This window comes from Ceratotherium simum, chromosome 6, assembly GCF_057802395.1.
Source record: "Ceratotherium simum simum isolate JZ-2026a chromosome 6, ASM5780239v1, whole genome shotgun sequence".
NCBI lineage: Eukaryota > Metazoa > Chordata > Mammalia > Perissodactyla > Rhinocerotidae > Ceratotherium > Ceratotherium simum.
Genome location: NC_141905.1, coordinates 85,109,214 through 85,126,058, shown reverse-complemented (window position 1 = coordinate 85,126,058; position 16,845 = coordinate 85,109,214). Strand labels below are relative to the sequence as shown.

The following is a 16,845-nucleotide window of genomic DNA, read 5'->3' as shown; positions in this document are numbered from 1 at the left end:
CTGATGATCACAGTATTTTTTCAATCATGTGTCAAACAGCAAATGCCTGTCTAAGGGATGGAGAGTATTTCAGAGTTTCTAGCATTGTGACCATGAAAACTCATTTCCAATTTCTCGTATAATTAAAAATACACACGATCATAGCAGTATTATTCACAATAGCTAAAACAACCCAGATGTCCATCAAAGGGTGAATGGATAAACAAAATGTGGTATATCTCTACAACGGAATATTACTCAGCCAGAAAAAGGAACAAAGTACTGATAGATGCTACAACACGAGTGAACCCTGAAGACATTATGCTAAGGGAAATGAGCCAGACACAAAAGGACAAATAGTGTAAGATTCCTCTTATATGAGGTACCTAGAAGAGGCAAATTCACAGAGACAGAAAGTAGAATGGTGGTTGCCGGGGTCTACGGGAGGGAAGAAGGGAGAGTTATTGTTTAATGGGTACAGAGTTCTAGTTTGGGAAGATGAGCAAGATCTGGAGATGGATGGTGGCAATAGTTGCACAACAATGTGAATGTACTTAATGCCATTGAACTGTACACTTAAAAATGGTTAAGATGATAACTTTTATGCTATGTATATTTTACCACAATTTAAAAAATACACATAAATCTCTGATGGAGAGCTCTGTTTAGGAAAAATCAAATGGAAAGTTTAAACGCAATCAAAGAAAATATTATCAGCCCATTGCTGGCACCCTAAGCTGATCACAGAGCTATTAGCACACGAAGAGTCAGACTTTGACCCATGGATGCAAAGTCCAAACCCTTCCTCAGAAGGGGAAGGGGCTCTCTGCCCAGGGAGCAATCTTGGCTCAGATTAAACAGAATCAAAATTTACCCGAAGGAATGTGGGGAATCCTTGTCCATAGTAGCCAACAGCAAAATAGTCAGGCTTGGGTCTTATCACTTTGACGATGTTTTCATAAAATTGAGCCTGTTTTTTCTGAAAGGAAGAAAGAAAATTTGTTTCAGGTTTGAATAGAGTATTTGAGCATCTGTTCTTCTGGATTCTTCCAGTGGGCTCTTCAAGCTCTGGCAACTCTAATAGGGTGGGAGAGTGAGAAGGTGGGAGGGGTGGTGCTGGTACATGCACCTGAATTCAATCTCCCCTCATAACTTTGACGGCATTTTCACTCATCCTCCAGAATTTAGCAGGGGAATCTGGCCAAAAAAGCCAAATTCAGCAACCAGTTGTGATTTATGGGTGTTTGCAATAATCAAAGAGGTGCTACAGAAATTTTTTTTCTTCTGATTAAATGACTAGTCCTTAGTAATTTTAAAAATGGTATGGATCAGACACTGGGATACATTAAAGAAGAATTTACAAGAGCAGAATTCTGCTCTAAATTAACGGTACACATTGCAACATCAAGTTGGTCTGCTAAATACAAAAGTGACGTACTGAGAAGCCAGTAGTTAGAAACTGACAGACCTTCCGTGGCAGGAGAAAGGTCTGGGCTACTATCCTTCCCCCTCATGTCACAGTACCATGGGGACAGTAGTTGTCTACATACAAATCGTTCATAGATGTCTTCAAGTTTGGTTACAAAAGCTCAGTTGGGAATAAAACGTGAAAACTTGTGGTGCAGAATCAACCAGCAAATACATCAAGACCACCCTCCTGGACAAAATGGAGGACCACGGCCAAGGCCACAGAAGGCATGAGGAGAATCCCAACATCAAAAGGGAAAGAGGGGCCAGCCCAGTGGCGCAAGTGGTTAAGTGCGCGCGCTCCACTGCGGCAGCCTGGGGTTTGCAGGTTTGGATCCCGGGTGCGCACCACTTGTTAAGCCATTCTGTGGCAGCATCCCATATAAAGTAGAGGAAGATGGGCATGGATGTTAGCCCAGGGCCAGTCTTCCTCAGCAAAAAGAGGAGGATTGGCAGATGTTAGCTCAGGGCTGATCTTCCTCACCAAAAAAAAAAAAAAAAAAAAAAAAAAGGAAACAGAAAATTCTAGAAAAACAAGTTTAGATTGCCCGTATTCATTTAGATAGATAGAAAGAAAGACCTACCAGCAATTCACTGAGTTGTTCATAATCAAACATTTCGTTTTCATACTGTTCGGCAAGTTCCTTGCCCAGGGCAATGGCCTCCTCCCACATCTGTGAGGAGAAACAAATACAAAAGAGAAAGAGAAACTGAAACCTGAATCGTGCAGTCAAAGAGTAAAATAGTAATACAACCATTCATAATAAAACAATTGAGAAATATACTTGCTTAGTCTGAAAACACTACGACAATAATGTTGAAAAATACTGCTATTTTCCAGAGGCTCACGTCCTTGGGCTCACGACTGGGTGACAGTTGACTAAACTGGTCAACTACCCCTTCATGAATCACGCTGCCCTCTGTCCCGGTCAGGGCGGCTGCCGGCCCCATCCTCACTCACTCCCGTCCTCTCTGGCCACTGAAGCTCATCTGTCCCAGGAGCTGTGGAGCCGGGGAAAGGAACCCCAGGGTGATGAGAGGCTGCGAGGAGTGTTTAGGTACAAACTATGGGCCTGATTTTGCTACTTTCCCAAATCATCCCACTTAATAAACGCAAAGCTTCAACTGTCAGAAAGACCGGGACCTATTTCCACTCTAAATTAAGGCTTGTAAGAAGTTCGCTTTATGTGTGCAAATACTGTGAGGAGGTAAAGCCTGCCATTATTTTGGAAGGAGGAACTTTTTATGGTAACAGTTTGAAAGTGGCTTTCCCAGTCAGGTAACTGATTGATTAAAATGTTTCAATAAGCTTTTGACCATGTGGAATAATTTGTTGATACATATAGTATGCCCTGAATTTCCCTTGGGAAAAATAAAATAAAGTGGTTTACCTGAGAAGAACATGGAAAATATGGAGGAACCGTCTCCTCCAGGAAGCCTTCCCAGGTGCCACCCACTCTCCTCTGTGCTCCCACCATGACCCAGGATTCCCCCACTTCAAACCTATAAGTCCCTTGAGGGCAGGAATCAAGCATTATCAAAACCTCAAGACCATTGCCCAAGGCCTGCTCAACAGTATTTATGGAACAGAACTGAGGGTTGCTGACTTAGAATCAGAAAAGCAACAACTATCCCACATACTATGTCCCCAGCCACGAATCACCCACTTCTCCACTGCCACCGTTCCCACAGCATGGTAGCACTAGTCATTAGGTGAGTAATTTTGAGCTTACTCTAGTCCAGCAACAAGCCACCTACGTTCTCTCACTTAAGTCCCTCACCTTGTCAGGTGGGTACTTTATTATACCCATTTTGCAGATAGTGAAGTTGGGGATCAGATAGGCAAGTAACTTGCCCGTGGGCACAAGAGCAGGGTGGACTTGGTCCAGCTTGGTCTTTTTCCAAAGTTCTTGTTCTTGATGACCGTCTTAGTTAGAGCTGCTATAACAGAATACCACAGACAGGGTGGCTTAAACAACAGACATTTATTTCTCACAGTTCTGGAGGCTGGGAAGTCCAAGATCAAGGTGCAGACAGATTCAGCTCTTGGTGAGGGCTCTCCTCTGGACTTGTAGACAGCTGCCTTCTCACTGTGTGCTCACGTGGCCTTGAGAGAGATTTCTCTCTGTTCCCCTTCTCGTAAGGGTACTCATCCCATTATGGGGGCACCATCCTAATCATGACCCAGTCTAAACACAATCACCTCCCAAAGGCCCCACCTCCAAATACCATCACGTGGTTAGGGCTTCAGCATATGAATTTGGGGGGATGCCAACATTCAGCCCATAACAAAGACCATGTGCCAGCACTTCCAGCCGCCCCTCACCAGCCTGCTAGGCTTTGCCTTTTCTTAGTCAACAACCCCATCAAGGGCCTTACTTATTACTGAATCGCCCAACACACTTAAAATACTCTTCATAGCTACTACTTAAAGAAACCATCTGCTATGTTTGATGAGAAAAAAGCTATTCTGGAATAAGAGTTGCATTTTAATACTTTAGAAGACAAAATAAGCCCAGAGCAGAAAAAGATTTCAGCGACAGGACCAGCACCCAGGAAAGAGAGGACGTGGCTGAGACGCCCTTCTTATGATCCACATGCTGGTTCCCTCCCCAGAACACCCCCAGCCTGCTCCATCCTGCTGGAGCTTTCAAAGTTGACTTGCAAGCTTTGAATATCTTCATCTGCCGCTCCAGATCTTTCTTGGGTCCTTTGAGGAAACCAAGCTCACACTTCTAGGAAAGTGGAGCTTCTTGCACCTCTAATGTTAGTTTTAAGCTCCAGTAACCAATTCCTCCCTTGGCGTATTTCCGTTTCAAAGAAAACATTACCTTTACTTGTTGTTCTTTCACTGGATTTTTCTTTAGTTTTCTGCAAGCTAATACACACTCTCTTCGCTGCCCAGAATGTTAAGGCTTCTAATTCATTACTGAGTAAAAGCTTAATCTGTTTTTATCCAAAATGACAGATGAGATGCTTTAGATGCATATCAAAAATAATTGTTTTTAAAAGAAATCTCAGTCTTGAGTAAATATCTTATCTGACTCCCTCTGAGGTTATGTGGTTGTGTTTTCTATCAGATTTTCTATAAACACACATCCCCCTCTGCCCCCAGCATGTTTTAAAGGATTCTGCATTAAGGAGATTTTCATCTACTTTTAATCGGATAGGGCTCTGAAGAGTGTGAGTAACTTATATTTCCAATGTGAATACCTTGGAAAATAGCTCAGTGCCAGAGAGAACACAGATTCAGTATGATCTAGATTTAGATGACCTCAGTGAAAGGATCGCCTTAACCCATGCAACTGAACGCCCTGCCTTCACTCCCTTCTTAGAGGCACGCTAGGCTTATGAGGTTACCATAGCCCTAAAGGAAAAAGCACCATATCAACACACAACTTCATTTTCTGATCTGAAATCCTTAATCCATCGTGCAGCATTCTTGAAATTGTTCGTGTACTTGCAACATGGAGCACATTCTTCCATCACCTCTTTTCATCAGGTAATCTGAGCTATGTTGTCTTGAGATGACGATAATCTTTTCTTTCTGAACCTCTCAGTTTCAGGAAGTTCCATTTCTTCAAGTTTTATGAACAGAAAACTTTTTCCTTCTGATGAAACTCCTCCCTTAGTTCCAAGAAAGAAGTGACTGCAGAAAGCATATCAGCTATTGATTTCCTACAGAGAACTCGAAGGCTGATGACTGACCAGTCTGATAGGATGGCAACACTGATCTCACAGGGCAGCGGCAGATGAAAGAAAAGATGCCAGCCAGGCCACTGTCCCTTACTAATAATTCAGGCTGGTGATGACTCACCAGGATAGTGGTGAGCAACTCTGGTTTAATTTGCTTACTAGCTGTAACTCACTCACCGGTGAAGATGTTTAATGGGATGCTTGATTTTCAGTCATTCTTCTAAAATTCATCTGTTTTTCCAGGCAGTTGTTGGGAAAAGAGTCATATTCAATTACCCTCTGAATTTCCAGTGTCCCACACAGGCCTCTGATGTTTACATGAATGAAAATTCAATGGTGTGGAAGAATCTAGAGCACTGGTTGAGGTCCCTCTGCACCAGAGGGGATCAAGGTGTCCCAGAACCAGTATTAGGCCCCGTCTAGTCAGTGCTTCAGTCCAGGAGTGCTGTGGGTGAGTGTCTCTTTCCAGTCCGTCTAGGACGAGGGGCTGGAGTCCCCAGAAAAGATGTGTGTCATGAGGAGGGCGATGGCAACTCCAAGGGGTGTGGCCCAGCTGATCTCGATGTCGCCTGCAACCTCTCCTTAGAGAATGGAGACTCCTTGCCGGCACCTCCACTCTCTCTAGGCCTCTAGCTTTTTCCTTGAGCCAAGCCCCATCCTTGGTCCTCCTGGTGTTCTCCACTGGCTTCACCTAATCTGAGCAAAGGAACGACATCTTTCCAAAGACAATTTTGAGAGTCAGGCCCTACTCTCCTGGCCCCAGCAATGGTGCATTCTCTCTGTGGTCTGCACCTCAAAGCTGCCTGATCTTGCAGTAAAGATGCCATTCTTTCCCTGAGCGTGTACAAGACAGAGCCAGCCACCTGAGAAAGCTGTCAGGCCAGGCTGACTGCCCTCTCATAGGGCAGGAAAACCAGTGGGATCTGGGCCTTGGGCTGGACCTAGGAAGCCTTGATGTAAAGGTTCTCAAACGAAATCGAAGATGAACCCTGCTTTCCAGTGCAGTCAGGTACTTAAGGAGTCATTACTCATCTGAATCATGCTCATCAAAGTGGATTCTTTTTCCCACAGCAATTCTTTATCAGTCAAAACAGAAAACTATTTGCTCAGCTTTTAACGCCCTGGAAGACAAAGTGAGGAAGGAACAAATCTTTTTTAAAAAAAGAGATTTTGCATTTATTTTTAGGTTAGACCAGGCTGCAAAGGAGAAGGGACACATTCTGTCACTGTCTCCTTCATCTGCAGGTAATCATTGGGCACCTGTGATGGGAGTGGGCTCAGGAGAGACTAGGAGGAGAGGACAGGAGAAGCGAGCACAGACAGCTCTTTAAGGAGCACTGCAGAGAGAAGAGAAATAGGCAGTAGCTGGAGAGGGGAGTCAGAACCAGAGAGGACTTTTTTTTTATTTAACGTTTTTTATTTATTTTTTATTTTTATTATTATTTTTTTGTGTGTGAGGAGACCAGCCCTATGCTAACATCTGCCAATCCTCCTCTTTTTTTGCTGAGGAAGACTGGCCCTGGGCTAACATCCGTGCCCATCTTCCTCCACTTTATATGGGATGCTGCCACAGCACGCCCTGACAAGCAGTGCGTCGGTGCGCGCCCAGGATCTGAACCTGCGAACCCCGGGCCACTGCAGCAGAGCACGAGCACCTAACCACTTGCGCCACCCGGCTGGTCCCAAGAGAGGACATTTTTAAAGATGGGAGAAATAGGGGCTGGCCCCATGGCGTAGCAGTTAAATGCACACGCTCCGCTGCTGGCGGCCTGGGTTCGGATCCCGGGCGTGCACCAACACACCGCTTCTCCGGCCATGCTGTGGTGGCATCCCACATAAAGTAGAGGAAGATGGGCACGGATGTTAGCCCAGGGCCAATCCTCCTCGGCAAAATGAGGAGGATTGGCATGGATGTTAGCTCAGGGCTGATCTTCCTCACAAAAAAAAAAAAAAAAGGCAGAAATAATGGCCAGGTTGTAGCTGAAAGTGTATTAGCCAACAGAGAGGAAAACGTGGAAGCTGTAGGGAGAGGGCAGATGGGCTGGCATGATGTCCTGGGATGGGCGAGGAGGGATCCAGGCGCCTTGGACAGGATCGTGGAGAGCTTGTCCCAGGACAGGATATGTGGACAGACGCAGACCAGTGCCTGAGGGTGTGGTGGGGGGGTGTGGATGTCAAAGCTGCATGGGTGATGGCTGATTGGAAAGTCAATTACTTTTGAAAAGAATTAACCTGTGGCAGGAATGGAGCCTAATCACTCAGAACTGCTTCAGCTGCCTTGAAGGAAATCAAACCTCAGTGGACTTCTCAGAAAGCTTCTCCACACTTCTCGTCCAGCTCTGCAGCCGCGTGAGGAAGCTGATCCTCCTTCTGCTCTGGGCGTCTGAGCCAGGTTGGGTGTCCTGGCTCCTCCTGCCATTCACTCTTCTGACAGTGACCCCATTTAAGAGATGTTGTGTGACCAGCTGACTTCAAGTCTCTAGAGACGTCACCTCCCTCTCCTCATCCTTGCTGCCACCCTGGGCCTACACGTCTCAGGACAACTGCTCCAGCCTCCTGTCTGCTCTCCAGCCCACGCCCCCCTCCAGGTCTTCTACTACCATGTAGCCAGAATTACCCTCTGAAAAGAGGAAAATGAAGTCATAGTTCTCTGTTTTCATAAAATCTCATTGGCTCCTTGTACCTGATGCAGTAAGTCAAATTTTCAGGAGACATACAAGGCCATTGGCAAAGTGGCTCCCAAGTCCTCCACAACTGCGTCTCCCAGGAACCCCCTGCCCCCACATGGACTCCTTGGCTTCCCCAGAAAAGTCAGATGGTTTCAGGAGCCCCGCCTTGTCCGGCGATACTCCCACTCCGGAATTCCTGCCCCTCCCAGCCGACATCTGGCAAATTTTATCTCATTCTTCAAACACTAGTTTAAATGTCACTGCCTCTGTGAAGTCCTCCCTTTCTCCGCAGAAGTCATCACACCGACACCTGTTAGATAGGTAGATCCAGTATCCAACGGTGTGACTGACAGGAGGAGGATTTTGTTATTTATCTGCTTATCCAGAAGCCCTAACCCTAGACTCGCATGCCTCGAGGCAGGCCTGTCTGCTCCACTCCTGTAATTCTTGGCTGCAGGATGGCACCTGGCTTGTTAGTGGAAAAACTTGTTGGGGATCCTGCAGAGAGTGCGGAAGCAATGTGGTTAATGACCCTAAAAACTGATTTTCTCATGCTTTGATAATAAATGATTATTTTTTATAATTAACATATGATCTCTTTGAACAGGCAGGCCAAATTCTGGCTAACTGAACAAATTCTGGCAAATATCAGGCTTTTCAAAAATTTTTGAAATGCTGAGAATAAACCAATAAGAGGGAGTCGTTATGCGGGTACCTGCAATTCCTCTTAATAACAACCGTGTTTTAAAGGGAAACTCAAAGGATGAGAAAATTTCACTTCAAATACTCAGAAAAGAAATCTAACCATTTCCACCAAAAACAGAAACTTGCTCCCAAACCCCTATTTTTAGTTCACAAGATGATGCAAGATGCCTCAATTTTTGACTTGGGTGCAAGGCAAAGTGTGAACTTTGTCGAGGTGAGGTTATTTTAAGGGAAAAGGAAGCAGAGTCCCAGTTGAAAATAGTCACAGAGCTTCACACGTCATGTGGGCTATCGACTATGTACCGCTTTGTCGATGCCTCCAGGCTGTTTCTTGGTTTCAGAGAGGGTTTAACGTGGGTTAATATGGCCTCTCTCACTCTGACTACATTTCCCTGATAGCAGGGCTTCTATTTTCGACTCATCCTCCACAGAGAAGCCTGGTAATTTTCAGTGAAGTACTAGGATTAAGGGCTTTATTGAAAATTACTAGGCCTCAACCAAACACAATAAGACAGACAATTCAGAGCGTCTTCAGGAGAGAACGCTTGTCTGCCGTGATAAAACCCGACAGAAGGCTTTGGGGAGGGACGCTCAAATGGGTGGTAAAAATGGGGGAAAAAGGAGCTAGGAGTAATTATCAGCCTAGGAAGGAAGAACTGTAAGAGAATGAAAAGGGAAACAGATGGAAATGACGTTTTATGGAGAGAAAGAAAAAGATGAAAAGACCAAGAGCTAGGCTGAAAGACATTCAAAACTTTTTAAAGCGGTGGAAAAGCAAAAATGGGAGAATGATTTTGTGCAGAAGAAATACAGAAAGATAACAGAACATAATTCAAAAGCTAGAGTGTCCAATATAAAGAAGCAGAAAATCCATTCAGCATTGCTGCTTTCAGAGCACAAAGGTGGAGAAACCCTTAACAGAATCCCGCCCCAGGCTCCTGCTGGCGCCCTGGCTCTCCCTGAAGCACAGTGAAGTGCTGACCGCGGGCCTGAGCTCCACCAGCTCCTCTAGCCACCTGCTCGAGGTGTGCAAGAGACAGACCTGCCTTGGATTCTGTACTGCCTATTCTCCCTAGGGAGCTGCATACACTTAAAACAGTGAAAATTAGCTGTAAAGTTGCCACATATTCAGTACATGATGAAGATTTCCTTAACGACATAAGGTGACAGCCTGTATATACCTATCACTGAGTCATACTTTTGCCAGATTAAGGTACCATTACTTTCCATTTTATAATTTCGTAGTTTCCAGCAATCATTGGTTTCCAAGTTCAACTGTGGTATTAAGTCCCCTTACCCGAACATACGGTTTTAAACCAGAATTGCCATTTTTTCTCCCTAAAATGAAAGAAGTGTAAAATCAAACCAAAGAAATTCTTGAGATTTAAATACTCATGTGCTGCAGGAGCCCGTGCAGAATGCAGGCCTGGGGTGGATTCAGTGTCAGGAGTTAAGTCAGAGATTGTCTCGGATGCTGGAGGCCCTCCCTGCGTGCTTGTTCCTGCTCGCGCACTCGCACACTGCTGCAATCATCTGACCAAAGACTGTTACTTCTAACAGACACAGGGGAGTCCAGGCGGGAAAAGCCAGCCTTGTTCTGGCAAGAATTTGTCTTTGTCTGGCCTACAACCTCTGCAGTGATCACAGTGCTTGAGTAAAGTCAGCGTCAGACTCGGGGAAGGAGCCTGTGGAGAACACAGGATCCTAAGACCCGCACACCAGAAGTGGTGTCAGGGATGTGCCCCAGGTGAGGTGCTGGGGGGAGTGGGGAGAAGGGACACGTCCTTTAGACTCTCAGGGGCTCAGGGTCTGGGTCAGGAGGCAAGACCACAAAAACAAGACAAACACACCCAATGGAGGGAACTCGGTGGAATGTCTGAGTGATGGCGGACTTTTCAATTGTTTGCTCAAGCACTAGCCAGAATGTGCTCAATTCAATTAAAAAAAAATGACACTGTTGATAGTAGGGAAGGCTGTCTGTGTGTGGGACCTGGGGTATATGGGAACTCTTTGTACTTTCAGCTCAATTTTGCTGTGAACGTAAAATCGCTCTAAAAAATAACGTCTGTTAAAAAAAAAAGACTGAGTGTCCAGTCTGTGTGCAGCACAGGGCTCCCTCAGAGGGACAAACAGAAGTGTCAGACACAGCCTGCTCTGCCCTCAAGTAGCTTAAGTCAAAGCAGGGCCTGGTGACCCAAGGGTAGTCCCTGGACCAGCTGCATGGCCATTACTGGGAGATGCTTAGAAATGCAGAACCTCAGGCCCCACCCAAGACCAACCAAACCAGAATCTGCATTTTAACCAGATCCCCGGGGACTCAGGGGGCCATTAAAGTATGAGATCCTCAAAGTAGGGATTTAGACTACATATAAAGAGTTCGAACGCCAGGCAGAGAGTGCCTGGGGAGGGGCCCTCTCTGGATGGTGGAGGCAGGAAAGGGTCCAAGGTGGAGAAAGCGTGCAAATATGCGCAGAAGGTGAGAAGGAGTCCAGCACAGGGAGACAGTAGGCAAGAAGGCCCGTTCCACACCCAGGGAAGACCACACAAGGCAAGCGGTTAAGAATCAACGAGCATGTTCAGAAAGAGGCGAGACGTCATGGGTGAAGACAGGATAGATGTGTAGGAACAGCCCAGCTGCAAGGGGCCTCACCTGCCAAGTGAGAAGCCTGGATCTCCCTGGAGAGGAGGCGGGCAACCCCTGAGGTGTGGGCATCTTTGCAGCTGATACCACAGTCTCTTTGCTAGAACCCAGAGCAATGGCCCTGGGAGCAGAACGGCAGGGATGGGTGCGGGGGTCCCCGGGCAGGGGAGTGGGTGATGCACCTCGGACTGGGAGCCCGGGGAGACCGAGAGCTCGTGAGGAAGAGACTTCAGATGCACCGCCTTTAGCAGCAGGTCTTCTGTCCAGAGACCCAAGTCGTTCAGCAGTGGCCCAGGGAGCAGCTGGCCAAGCTGGTGCAGATCCTAGAGCTAGTTTGTCAGTGGCGCTCGTTAGCGAAGCTGGATATACAAATCACAGTGAGGAGACGCGACTCATCCTTAAGTCCTTGGGAAACTAATAATGGGACTATAATAGATTTTGCTCAAAGCACAAAAGAAAACAACACAACCGAGGGGCATAATTTTACATGTTGATGATAAAACAGGTAAGTACCGGAAAACTCCACCTTGCTCCCATGAAACTATGTTGGTTTTTCTTATTTCTTACGAATTATCTTCATAACTGCCTTTGTTTCTTCCTCTTTCCTTTCCTTCCTACCATTTCCCTTGTTTGCACGTAGTTCCTTCAGAGAATCTTCTGGCCATAAAAGAGCCCCTAACTCGCCCATCCCTCCAAATTCCCTAATACTCTTGACAGTTATTTCAAAATTACAGAAATGACACTGGGTCACAAGAACAAAAATCTAATTTTGGTGCTTGTTATTATGCTTTCCCTTGTCATTCTGATGCAAATTCTATTATTTTCTGGCTTTGGTCCCCTTTTTCTAATTCTCTTAGATATATTTCAGTTTTTCAAACATTCACTTAGTATAAGGAATATATACCAACAGGCACGTAAGCACAGCTGGCTGCCTGTAAGGGCCCCAAGGATGCAGTAAAGCTTCCAGTGACCACCAGCACGTGGATGGATGTGCTAGTACATAATGTTCTTTGTGCTAACCGAGAACAAAGTCTTTGACTGAGAGCAGCTCTGACAACAGAGACATAATGCAAGCCACATATGTAATTTTAAATTCTAGTAGCTACATTTTTAAAAAATAGAATTAATTTTAGTAATATTTAATATATCTGAAATATTATCATTTCAACATGTAATCAATAACAAAAAAATAATGAGATATTTGACATTTGTATTAGCTCAGGCTGGCATAACAAAGTACCACAGATTGGATGCCTTAAACACATTTATTTCTCACAGCTCTGGAGGCTGGAAGTCCAAGATCAAGTTGTCAGCAGGATGGTGTCTTCTGAGACCCCCCCTTGGCTTGTAGATGGCGCCTTCTCCCTGTGTCCTCACATGGTCCTTCCTCTGTGCGTGTTTATGTCCTAATCTCCCCTTCTTATAAGGACACCAGTCATATTGGATCAAGGCTCACCCCAGTGACCTCATTTTAACTTCGTTCTCTCTTTAAAGGCCTTATGTCCAAATACAGTCACATTCCAAGGCACTGAGGGTTACGACTTCAACACAGGAATTTCTGGCAGACACAATTCAGCCCATAACAACATTCTTTTCTTCACATGAACTGTTAGAAATCCAGTGTGTACTGTACGCTGACAGCACGTCCCAGTTTGGACTGACCACATTTCAAGTGCCAACGACCGCATGTCGCTGGAGACTCCACTATTGGACAGCTCAGGTTACTGCCCCACCCATCACCTGAAAGCTGGCTTCCCTGGTGCCCACCTGCTCCACCAGGAGGGCCCCCACATTAACCCAGGCACTCCTTCAAGCTTCCACTGGCTATTACACTTGCCACCCATCACCCACGAGCCAGAGATATTTTTCCCCCAAGATGATTGCAGTCTGGGAATGGAGTACGGAAAGTTGTGCATTTGGGTCCTCCCAGAATCAAGTTTCATAATCTGCAGCAATGGCCTCGGCCACTTGTCTTATTCCATTGCTTTCAGAAAAGGCACAAATATTTCTCAAATGACTGCATATACCCACACCTGGCAGGGACACCCACGTCTCGGTCATATTTCCTAAATGAAAGTGATTCTAAATCTAGCACAAAGTGCCAAACGTTGATCTTCTGCTGTGACCTCCCACTTCCCCTACTCCCCGCCTGGTGAGATTTCCAGCACCCTAGCCATAGGGAACAGGAGTCCATTCTCTCATTGCTTCTCCTGCATTGCCCTGCTGTCCACACCATTCCCAACCCCTCCCTAAACAGAGAAGGAAATTCAACTATGGAGAAACCAGGATCAAGGCCCAACACAAGTTCTGAGTGATATCTCTATTCTCACATGTCCAGTTGTGAGAAGCCGCACTATTTGGAGGATTAGTGTGAATGTTATCTTTTTCAGAACATACGCATACTTAGGTAATTTCCATGTGCCTTGAGAGCCCTTGATTAGACCCCCAACTCACTTGTCTAATTAAATGCCCTGGTAGATGGAGGTGCTGCGAGAGTCTGCCTTCTCTTCCGGCCGCTCCCCCATCCACTGTAAGTTCGTTGTGGCCATGTGATTTGGCTTAGCCAATGACACAAGCAGAAATGCCTGTGTCATTTCTGGGCAGAGCGTGTAAGGGCCGGGCTGGCAACTCATTGTTCCTTCTGAGGATGCATTCCTTCGTGGTGGAACCTCCACTCACCAGGGTTCTGGGAGAGGAGGATGGACAAGGAGCATGAGTGAAAAATAAACTTGGGTTGTGTAGAGCCATTGGGACTTCAAGAGGTTGAAACTCCAGCATATTCCATCCCATCCTGACTGATACAGAAGATGAGTAATTACTTCCTTCCATTATTTTTTTCCCAGGAAATGTAATGCTTGTTGATGTTACAATGATTTGTTTTCCTCACAGCTAATCACCCAGGTACTTCAAATTTCATTTGACAAAATTTTCTCCCTCACCTGTACTCACTCTCATTTAGCTTTAGATAGAAGAGCAGACTTTGTTTGTTTTTAACAGTCTTGTGGAAAAGTTACAGATACTCAGAAACGGCTTTTTTCAACCTGTTTTGCCAAGACAACTCTAACTGCTACTGTGAAGGCAATCCTCCCGAACTCTGATTAACAGGGACATTGTTTCTGACTTGAGGTTAGCCGACTGATCACTTGACCATAATCATCTTTCTGTCTCCTCCAAAACACAGGAACATGTGGGGACATTCCTTCAGCCTAGCTCTCTTTTTGCCTATAATACTTTGTCACTTGAATTCGTTTTTTCAAAACCACAATTTCTCAACCTCGGCACTATTGACATTTTGGACTGGATAATTCTTTGTGGTAGGGGACTGTCTGTGCCTTGTAGGATATTTAGCAATATCCCTGGCCTCGACCTACTACATGTCAGTAGCATCCACTCCCCCTGCCATGACAACCTAAAAGTCTCCTGTGGGTCCCAGTTGAGAACCACTCTTCTAAATTGAACACATTCTTTTTTCCCTCCATGAGGCTACCTTTACTTAAAAATAAAAGGACTTTGTTCTTTGACTTATTATTTATTCAAGGCCCACTGTTCTGCTATGAATAAGCATTTCTCATCTGTTAGAAATCACTCTTAAATGCTGAGTATTCATTCATTTGTTAGTTTGTTCATTCTTTCATTGATTTCTTCGTTCATCCAACAAATGCCCACTGTGTTATATACCAAGCACTGTTCTGAGAATTAGATAGGTTGTGGGGAATAAACATGTGGGATTTCTATCTTCATAGAGCTTACAACCCACTGGCAGACTTGCTAAAGAAATATACGTGCAACTCGATCACTGCAAATTATAGTAAGTGCTACAAAGGAAAAGAAGAGGACATTGTGGAGGTTGAAGAAGAAGTGACATTTAAGCTGAGATGGGAAGAAATGAGCTGAGGGCAGGAGCAGTAGAAGCCTGCTGGGCAGAGGCAGGAAGGGCTGGTGCATTTGAGGACTCAAAAGGGATGGTGTGGCCGAAATACAGAGAGCGAGGGAGGGAACAAAGGCTGAAATATGGTTGAAGAGGTCTCAGGGGCTGCTATTGTCAGAGGCAGTGTTGCCACAAGGCAAGCCCAGAATGGCCATCAGCAAAGGCACACATTCCTCAGCCCTGATGACCGCTGGCCCTCGGGCTTCCTGGACCTCCCAAGGTCCCCACCTCCTGCTCTGCCCACTCCATGGCACCTGATCACCCTTTTCTAGAACACAATAAACCAAGAAGCCATCAGGGGAAGGAATGGCTGAATCAGCTCCATTTCTTTATCAGTTTGCCGAAAAACAGGATTCCCATGGCTAAACTAACAAAATTTTAGTAATTGGCCTTAGTCATGAAAGCATCTCATTTCTATGAAAAAATATATTCTGTTCCACTACAGGACTGGGTGTAGTCCACAGAACATTTCCGATCCTTATTTCCACGTGGCCTCTAGCCAATCCACATGCTATTCTGAAGAGTTTTGGTTTTTTCCTATGTCAAGGAAAGTAGGGAATGAATAAAACACACATTATCTTGTCAATAGGGTTTGGTTTATGTTGACAGCCACAATAAGGGGCAGCCATCATCTTTTCCTGATATAGGTGCTATTTTGGGTAGAATTGTATCCCTCCTAAAAGAAATGTTGAAGTTCCAACCTCTGCTGTCTGTGAATGTGACCTCATTTGGAAATAGAGTCTTTAAGTTAAGTTAATCAAGTTAAGATGAGGTCATACTGGATTGAGTGGGCCCTAAATCCAATGACTCGTCTTCTTAGAAGAGGGAAATTTAGACACAGAAACACACAGAGGAAGAATGCCATCTGATGATGGAGGTAAGGATTGGAGTGACGTGTCTGCAAGCCATGGAAAACCAAGGATTGCCAGTAACACCAGAAACTGAGAGACAAGCATGGAAACCATTCTCTCCTTCAGTCATTCTCTCACAGAGAGCATGGCCCTGCTGCCATGTTGATTGCAGTCTTACAGCCTCCAGAACTGTGAGAGAATCAATTTCTGTTGTTTAAAGCCACCCAGTTTGTGCTTTGTTACGACAGCCCTAGGAGACTAATACAGGTACCTTCATAGAATTCTCTGGTCACTTTTCTCAATGACAAAAGCAGGTAACAAGATGAGTTAATAATCCTGATGAAGCCACAGAAGGAGCTCCGAAGTGACTTTGGTGGCAGATCTTTAAAAATTCCGAAGCTGAAGCCACTCGTTTTTTTAGTACTTACTGCTTATCTGAACCACACGAATAAGTGATGAGATCTTCTACTGGCTGATTAAAATGGTGGCAGTTTCCTTTTAGTAGAGTCAATGGAATAAACTATTTTGTTTGAGCCAATTAATCTACACGCCACCAAAATGAAGCAATATTGGTCTTTGCTGTTGTTAGTGCCACGGAGCGGATTCCAACACCTAGCAATCCCGTGGACAGCAGAGTGGAACCCTGCCAGGTCTTTTTGCACCATCCTCTTACTTTCCAGCGCTGTATCTGACAATGCTCTGCTGCTATTCATAGGGTTTTCATGGCCAGTTTTTTCGGGAATGGGTGGCCAGGTCGTTCTTCGTAGTCTATAATAGTCTGGAAGCTCCACTGAAACCTGTCCACCCTAGGTGACCCTGCTGGTATTTGAAATACTGGTGGCATAGCTTTAAGTATCACAGCAACATGCAGCCACCACAGTATGACAACCAACACACGGGTGGTGTGGT

General features: G+C 45.3%; 1 protein-coding gene across 3 annotated transcripts in view; it reads right to left on the bottom strand.

The window, feature by feature from the left end:
* The window catches only part of DOCK1 (dedicator of cytokinesis 1), a 505,015-nt gene that overhangs the window by 42,158 nt on the left and 446,012 nt on the right, over positions 1-16,845 (bottom strand). For all 3 annotated transcript variants that reach the window (XM_014794062.2, XM_014794063.2, XM_087432851.1), the window contains 2 exons: positions 2,031-2,120; positions 854-958 (listed from right to left, as the gene is read on the bottom strand). In XM_014794062.2, coding sequence (XP_014649548.1) covers positions 854-958; positions 2,031-2,120 — 195 coding nt within the window. The remainder of the gene's footprint in view (positions 1-853; positions 959-2,030; positions 2,121-16,845) is intronic.